Source organism: Aplidium turbinatum, chromosome 6 (assembly GCF_918807975.1).
Source record: "Aplidium turbinatum chromosome 6, kaAplTurb1.1, whole genome shotgun sequence".
Classification (NCBI taxonomy): Eukaryota; Metazoa; Chordata; class Ascidiacea; order Aplousobranchia; family Polyclinidae; genus Aplidium; species Aplidium turbinatum.
The window spans coordinates 21,943,609-21,952,002 of NC_137477.1; the positions used below are offsets into that span (position 1 = coordinate 21,943,609).

General features: G+C 38.4%; 1 protein-coding gene across 2 annotated transcripts; it reads right to left on the bottom strand.

Annotated features, from left to right (window-relative positions):
- Positions 1-3,933: 3,933 nt before the first annotated feature.
- On the bottom strand, positions 3,934-6,680 carry LOC145772734 (uncharacterized). 2 transcript variants are annotated; one of them, XM_082584612.1, is made up of 5 exons: positions 6,582-6,680; positions 5,525-5,853; positions 4,753-5,000; positions 4,354-4,464; positions 3,934-4,101 (listed from the first exon to the last, which is right to left on the bottom strand). In XM_082584612.1, exons 2-5 carry the CDS (start codon positions 5,557-5,559, stop codon positions 3,956-3,958), a joined length of 540 nt encoding a protein of 179 aa, XP_082440738.1. In that variant the 5' UTR covers positions 5,560-5,853; positions 6,582-6,680; the 3' UTR covers positions 3,934-3,955. The 2 variants fall into 2 exon arrangements, with proteins under 2 accessions (XP_082440738.1, XP_082440737.1); XM_082584611.1 differs by lacking the exon at positions 6,582-6,680 and having other exon boundaries at positions 5,525-6,556.
- Positions 6,681-8,394: the final 1,714 nt, after the last annotated feature.

The following is an 8,394-nucleotide window of genomic DNA, read 5'->3' on the forward strand; positions in this document are numbered from 1 at the left end:
TACATGATTCAAAACCATGCGGTTGTTTCATACAGTATGTAAACTAATGTTTCGTGGGCATATGCATGCTTGCCCAACATAGGTTAAATAGGTTAGTAACATGCCATGCCAACCGTTAGATGCGCGCATTTGCATGCCACTCGCAGTCATATTCAACCATACACAATAAACAAAAACACTTAGCAGACAACCTATAAAGAGAGAAAGGTTGAAATAGACAACCACTGGATCTGCATTGGAAAAGATGCAGACAGTGGAGAAAAAGACAACGATTTCGTATTAATGCAATATTTGCATTTTTCCTGCAACGAAGTTATATAACCTGCAGTGGAGGCAAGAACTTTTGAAACGCAGGTAGGCCATCTTATATAGACAGACATCGAAGAACTGCCGAAGTGGCTGAGGTGCACCTCATTCCAAAGTACTTGAAATGGCTATACTGGAAGAAGCTGCAACTTTCCTGCAAGGAACTGCATGGTTGATTAAACAGTCACATGTATTTAGAACAAACAAAAATAACCTAAATTGCTGCGAGTCTGCAGACTTCAAAATAAACAAATGGACGAATGCTGGAGTGGACAATCCTTAGGGCGCGTTCACACTATAAGAAAATATCGTGGCAGCAACGCGAAGCAAACGTACCGTATGACGAGAAAAAAAAATGTCTACACTACAGTTATTTCAGTGCAGGCAAAGCAAAACGAATACCAATGCCTTTATGACGCAACAATGCTTTTTTCAGCTGTTGTAAAAATGGTTTGATCAGTGTCACGTCACCAAGGATGCCAGACCTTGGTTTTTCCACCTAGATCTGGGTTTTTTTGACCACATCTGGGTTTTAAGTTTTTTTATTTCAAATTTAGGTAAATCTAGGTTTTTTTGGTTTTTAACTTTGTACAGAGCTTGCACGGTATTAAGGCACTGGGATCTTCGATAAATGGTCCTCACTGCAACACAAAAATGATAAGGTAGCCTACTGGTAATGTTTTTTTGCATCAGCTACTGCAGTCAGTGAGGTAGCCTACAGGATGCTAAAGAAATGATCCAACTTTATGAAAATGTGGATGACTAAAAATTGGAGTAGTACAACTATTTGTGTTACTGAACATTTACTTATTGTGAATTTGAGTTATTCTTTTCAACATTATGTTCAAATGAAAAAGGCTAAGCAGGGTTTATTGCTAAGTAGGCTACCAAGTTATCGTAGTTGTACACCAAGCAGTAAGCAGGCATGATGATTCTCCTCAGCCGCAGTCTACAACTCACACAGCAAAAAGTTTAGTTCAAAAGTCAAAACTAACCTTATTGGTTTTGTCTAGTCAGTTTTAGAAATTTTGGTTAAACACGCACTGAACCTTCAATCAATCAATCAATCAATGTTTTATTTGTCAGTAACAGGAACATAGGTACATGTTTGAAATATGCAATATACACAGTACAAAAGTTACACAGGTTCCCATACCGACCTTGCTAGCTAGACGCTTTACCATAAAGGTAATTTTGAACCAAAATCTTTGCTGTGAGCCCATATAGGCCTACCAAGCTCTTGTTTTTGTATATAGTTATATTACATATATATTAACTACCATACCAACATAAGCATGTATATTGTATAATTAAATCAAATATAGTTATTAATTACTATATTTGATTTAATTTGCTCTGCTTTGCTTTTTTGCTTAGCATTGAGCACTTTTTTGTAGTATTGATAGTTTTCATTGTTTTTTTTATTGTAGGCTATAATTATATATATATAGGCTACGTGTTACTATTTGTAGCTTTCTGAGGCTTCTGTGTAATGATTTAAAAATGGTGCTGAAAGCGCACGCAGGTTTTTTTAACCGCTTTACTACATATTTTCTGGACCTGGGTTTTTTTTGCCTCATCTGGGTTTTTTTTAGCACACAATCTAAGTTTATTGGAAAGTTGTCGCTGGCATCCTTGCACGTCACTTGTCAGATCATCACTGCAGTGCTGTCACAGTATTATTGCTGCTACTTTTATTAAACTTGGTTAAGATCCACTTTCACAAGGTGAGAAAAGCTCGAAGAAAAGTTATTCTATTGCAAATGTTGCATGCTCTGGAGCGTGCACAGAAAAAGAAGAAAGAGCGGAAATATTGGGTTCACCCTATTTTGCAGAAGAGAGATAGTGAAGGTAAGAAGTTTTCATTATATTTTAATAGTTGTCTAATGAAAAACTACACGTGTTTTCACTGTTGGTCTATGTAGTACAAATTTGTCGGCAGCAGTGGCCGAGTGGTTAGCGCGTTGGGCTCGCAGTCGAGAGCCTGCATGTTCGACTCCAGCCACCCGCACTTGCTGTTGTTTCTCTGGGCAAGAACCTTCACGATAATTGCTTCTACCCAGTGATCGAGTAATGGGTAGTACCAAATTTAAGTCATAAGTAGAGTAGACAACCGGAAACAGACATTGCCGTCGGCTGCAGCGTGGGTCAGGTGTACGTCGGAAGGCGTACACCGATGCATAGCGCTCAAATCCGCTTTCCCGCAATGCAGGATAAAGATAAAACAAACAAATAGTAGCCTATGACAACCTAAATGTTGCAGGTGATTACTGCAAACTGGTAAAGGATTTACGAGATTTAAGGCGGCCTCACTTCTTCACTACATTTCGTATGACACCTGAAGTTTTCGACATACTGGTTGAAAAAGTGGGTCCTTTAATCAGGAAGCAACACACGCACTTACGAAAACCCATTTCTGTGGAAGAAAGAATTGCTGTCACCCTCAGGTAGCATAATTTAAAAGTCTACAAAACATTTAGTAGCACAGTAGTCTATAGGCTAACAACACTTGCTAACATTTACAGACCGACTTTCTTAAAAATAAGCAATCCGGCAAAGCCCATTTGAAGTTGATTTATGTTGCTTGTTTTGCAAATTTTTGGCGACTGGTGATAGCTACTTCACAATAGCTTCAGCCTACAGAATGAGTAGGGCCATTGTGTGCCAGATTGTTCCAGAAACTTGTCGAGCCATTTGGAATATTCTAAGCCCTGAACTGATGCCTTTACCAACTACCTCTGAATGGGAAAAGATTGCAACAGATTTTAATTATTTTTGGAATTTCCCTCACTGCGTTGGTGCCGTAGATGGCAAACACATCGTCATTCAAGCACCACCAAATTCAGGGTCATCATTTTTCAACTACAGAAGAACTCACAGTATTGTGTTAATGGCTGCTGTTGATGCTCACTACAATTTTGTTTTCGTCGACGTCGGGTCCTACGGGCGACATAGCGATTCTACTATATTCGCTCAGTCTGAATTTGGAAAACTATTAGTCAGTGGGCAGCTTGGACTTCCAGCAGATAAACCGCTACACGGTACAAACCAACCATCAATGCCGTTTGTATTTGTAGGAGATGAAGCTTTTCCCCTCAGTCAAAACTTGATGCGACCTTACCCTGGATCAGGCCTATCTCATGATAAAAAATATTCAACTACAGGCTGTCGCGTGCGCGACGAATTGTAGAAACTGCTTTTGGCATATTAGCTTCAAAGTTCAGATGTTTTCGTCGTCCTCTTCTAGTTGCTCCTACTTCTGCTGATGCAATTGTTAAGGCAGCCGTTGTTCTTCACAATTTTCTCCGACGTGAGTGTGGTACACAATATCAAAGTCCGAATTCCACTGATCATGAAGATAGGAATGGGACCGTGCACCTAGGTGAATGGAGAACGGAGGGCATTTCTCAAATGCGTCGCATCGGAAGACGAAGCTCATCTGAAGCCATCAATGTACGCAAATCTTTCAAAGATTATTTCATTGACGTTGGAGCAGTTTCATGGCAAAATGAAAAAGCTCTGAGCACTACGTAGCTTAAGATGAATTGTAGCATGAAATAACCATTTTCAAGTGTGTTTCATCACAATGTATTTTAATGAAAAATGTAGAAACTTCAGAAATGGCATACTAATATAATAGGCTACTAGTTCAATGTAATGATTCCACTTGTTGTGTGTACTTTTTAACCAGCTCCATCACTTCGTTTTGGAAATTCATCCTGATTAGTTTTGGCATTTGTCTGGCCTCTTTAGCTACAAAGTCAAAGAAAGAGCCGGTGGAATCATGTTCTTGTTCTGCAAAAATAAAAACAGATACATTATAACAAATTGTGTTAAATTATTTCATGTGCTTTCAAACTTGTGTGAAGTTCTCGAGGTTGCAATGCCAGTTCAGTACATTTGTATTTCTGACCAACAAAGCAGAAAAATAAAGCTAAAAGTTGAGTAGGCATACTGAATAGAAATTAACTACAGAACATTTTGAAGTTTATTATGGTAAAGAAAGGTAGGCTATTGCAGTTTCAAAACAGCAGAAAGTTTGGTTACCTGCTTCCTTCTGTATGTCTTTTAACTCCTTCATGCAAAAGCTAGCAATGGATGTCGTACAATCGCTAAATTTACGTTTGCGACCGCCAGTTCTTTTCTTTGTACAAGTATCTGTGACAGACGTAAAGCAATATGAAGCCTAAGCTATGACATGTTTGGTTTTTGAATTTTTATCCTCAGACTGACAAAGCCTCAATATGTCCGTTTCGCATGCTTGTAAACTGTAGAGGCTTTCGCTAAAACGCACACCGCGAAAACCGAACCGGCGCCGCTTGATCTTGAGTCGGGTGCTTAGTCACTGACATCTGTTAACAGGTCCATAAACACACACAACATAACCCACAAATGATTTGCAATGAATTCAGCATTTACAGGCGTAGCCTACTTCCGCTTATTTACCTGAACTCATACGCTGGTTCAATGAAATTGGCGGTGATTCTACTGAATCAAGCTTGTTGTCCTCAAGAGAAAGAGTGACATTTTCATTTGGAGCCTCCGATGATTGGCTGTTGTCTAGCAATGAATTAAAAACTGACTGAGTGTCAGCTTGTATGTCTCCAGCGATGTGGTAATCAGCTTTATTTTCTGTAAAAGGTGATTTTTCTTGAAGCTCCTCTGAGATTCCAAACGTCAGATTTGAAGTAGTTCTGTGAAAACATTTGTATACTTTCAGTGCCAAGGGTATTTGGGTAAGGCTATTCGAAACAAAAATATTTCGTTTCGAAGCGAAATTTTTTTCTTGATTTCGTTTCGAAATAATTTCTGAGTAAAGAAATTCGTTTCATTTCGAAATCCAAGCCATTTCGTTTCGTTCTGTGTTCGAAACGAAATATACAAGAGTTTGGAAATATAAAAAGTGGCAAAAACTCATTCATCAAAGTGAATTCGCATTAAGGCTGTTTCGAAACAAAATTCCTTTTCTTGGTTTTGTTTCGGAGCAAAATCTTTAAAAAGAATTTCGTTTCGAACAGCCTTAGTATTGGGTACGCAACAAAACATTTCAGTGACATTGACATAGGCTAGCAGGCTTATCCTTGAGCAATTAATTTTCAGTTATGGCAACATACGTTTGTATGAAATACATATTGATTGAGATAAATGTAGGCTACATACAGGTACAGATCGATTTATTTTGCACCACATAGGCTAAGTAATACCTGAAAGTACTTACTTACTATATGCCATGACTGGGTCAAGAAAGCTCATAATGTTGAGCAAACTCCATGGCTTGCTAGTGGCAGCTGCGTCGCCAGATCGAGGGATTTTTTGCCTTATTCGTCTGTATTTATCCCGAAGTGATTTCCACACTTTGGAACAGTCTGAAACTAAACAAGCATATTTTCATCTAACATGATACATATTAATGACTTATGTATGACATTGATTTGTCCTGCATGTTCGGTCCTGTAACAGGCTACCATGAACAGTTACATGGCTAAAAAACAAGGATCCCATCAAGCAAAACATTGAGTAATATGGTGAATCTGATATGTCTCTTAACTAAAGTAACTAAGTAACCAGTAAGTAAAGTAATTAAGTTACAAGTAAAGTAACTTAACTAAAGTAACCGCAGCAGACACACAAAAAAGATGGATGTGTGCATTAACGACACCTTGCGCATCATCACTGGCTGTCTCCGCCCCACACCTACTGCTTATCTGCCAACTTTGGCTGGCATTGCTCCTGCTCATGTCCGTAGGGAAGAAGCCTCTCACAAACTGGCTCTACATGCGAGACTCGATCCTCAACACCTTCTCTACAGTCACTCCCAAACAAATGGACCAGTCAGACCTCAACGCCTATCATCAAGGCGCCCATTCCATCGATATGCTACACAACTTGTGGATAAGAACTTCAGCTGCATGGAAACATGGACCCAAGAATGGAACGAGCTGCCACATATCCCTCCCCAGTTTTCAGTTATGCCAGCACTCTCCATCCCTCCTGGAGCAGACCTCTCAAGAAAGGCATGGGTCACATTGAACAGGATCAGATGTGACGTTGGCTGTACTGGAGCTAATTTGTTTAGGTGGGGGTTGCATAATTCGCCGATATGTGTCTGCGGAGCGGTAGAACAAACAATGCAACACATACTCCACGAATGTCCCATCTTACGACCCCCAAGTGGAATCACTGGTATTCGACAACTGGACCCAACTACCGTATCTTGGCTGCACGAGGAGGCATTGCCAATCTAAGCTACTGCAAGTCAAACGAGAGAAGAAGACCTAAAGTAACTGTGGTTACCGTACTCAATGTTAGGAGAAATGCAGATGATAAATTTTACTTGGATCCATGTATTGTAGGATGCAACCAAACGAATGAAACTAGTAAATAAAAACAGTCAAGTTTGGTAAGTATATAACTAAAATTTATTTAAGAGCTTTTGCCACCTAAAATGTCAGGGTTATTCAAAGAGAATATGTTGTATATATATATTTGAATAAGACTACTGGTCACCTACTGATGAAGCTGTCTTGATGGAATCAAAAGTGAAAGTTCTAAATCTAGTACAAGTTCTACATTTTAGAGAAAGTTTCTGGCGAAAGTTCTAAATCAGTGGTTTTCAACCTTTTTTGGATTGTGCCCGGAAAATAAAAATATTCAATAAAAGCATATTTAATGCAAAATTGAACTAAATTTGATTCATACCGACAACCAATCTATGGTGTGTCTCGTTTTTCCGCGTTAACACAAATTTTTGAAATCAATATTGCGGGATAAAATATTAATGTCACCATTATCTGAGATGCATTCTTTTTGTATACGAGGTAGATGCAATCTTTTTGCGATGTAATGACTGCTTTTATGACATTCCACCAATTATTTCCATTTCTTATCAAGCTAGGCTAGAGAAAAAATACCAGTTGAATAAACTCTACATTTTCACCAGTTGAATGTATAGTATATAATCTTTCATGCATTTATGGAAATCAGTTTCAGTGAGATGGTTGGTGCTTTATTTTTTTACAAGCTTGTCAATGTTTGAAACTGTTGCTAAAAGTATTTTATTTTCATACAAAGTACACACTGAGGTTTTTCAATGTCTTTGAGAATAATACTGAGAAATCCATAATTGGCATAAGATTCCAAATAACCTTGTATACAAAAAGACTGCATCTCAGATAATAGTGACATTAATATTTTATCCCACAGTAGGCTATCTAACATAATCCTCAAGCAGTGCTTAGCATTGGACTGGACACTGCAATCCCCAATGTGACATACATGTAGGCTACCAAGGGAAACATATACCGATAGGCTACAATTTCTTAATCATTTTGTTTATCTGCAAGGTTTCAACAACATAGGCCTAATTAAAAAGAAATTCTTTTGTGGCAGTCTGTAGAGGTATGGGTTATGTTGGTTTAGATCTCACATTGTTATTATGCACTTCAAATACAATAAACTATGAAAAGCAATAATAATACTTTAAATATACCCCCAAAAACACTTTTACACTATGTTATATTCGGGTGGTCCTTATATGTAGTTATAATTCAAAAGTTAGCAAATAAGGACCACTCTAATATTATACAGTATACCGGTACTAGGTAGGCTACTACAAGACTCACCATCAGGGCAATTACACTGAGCCGCAACTTGCACCCAAGCGTTCTCACGGCTGTTGTGGTTGTGGTAGGACTGTGTCTTCACATCCCAAAGACATGAAAAGTCCTGTACGGCCAAAATTAAAGCTTCCAATTTTTGGTCGTTGTTGAAAAATGTGCTCATTTTTTTACTGAGAGTACCGTAACGTAACAACTAGTAGGGCTAGCTACAATAATGTTATGATCTAAATGATACCCTTTCTAAGTTACTGTTCTAACTACAGATTCTAACTAAAATAATTTAGATATATTCCTGATTCACTGGTCATGAAACTGAGCACTTTGGGTACAAGCTTGCTGTCCTAAGTAGCTTAACCATACTCATTTTATAATAATCATGCTTTTATTTGCGCCCATTGCGATAACATACAGTACACTGCGATCACAGATGCGATACAACAGACGACAGGAAGCAGCGAAGTGACATATA

Excerpts from the sequence above, each read along its gene's own strand:
- LOC145772734 (XM_082584612.1), bottom strand. The coding sequence starts at position 5,559 with ATGAGCTTTCTTGACCCAGTCATGGCATATAGTAA. Across the intron at positions 5,001-5,524 it reads CCAGTCATGGCATATAGTAA|AACTACTTCAAATCTGACGT; the intron begins GTAAGTACTTTC and ends ATGTTTTCACAG. Across the intron at positions 4,102-4,353 it reads AGACATACAGAAGGAAGCAG|AACAAGAACATGATTCCACC; the intron begins GTAACCAAACTT and ends TTATTTTTGCAG.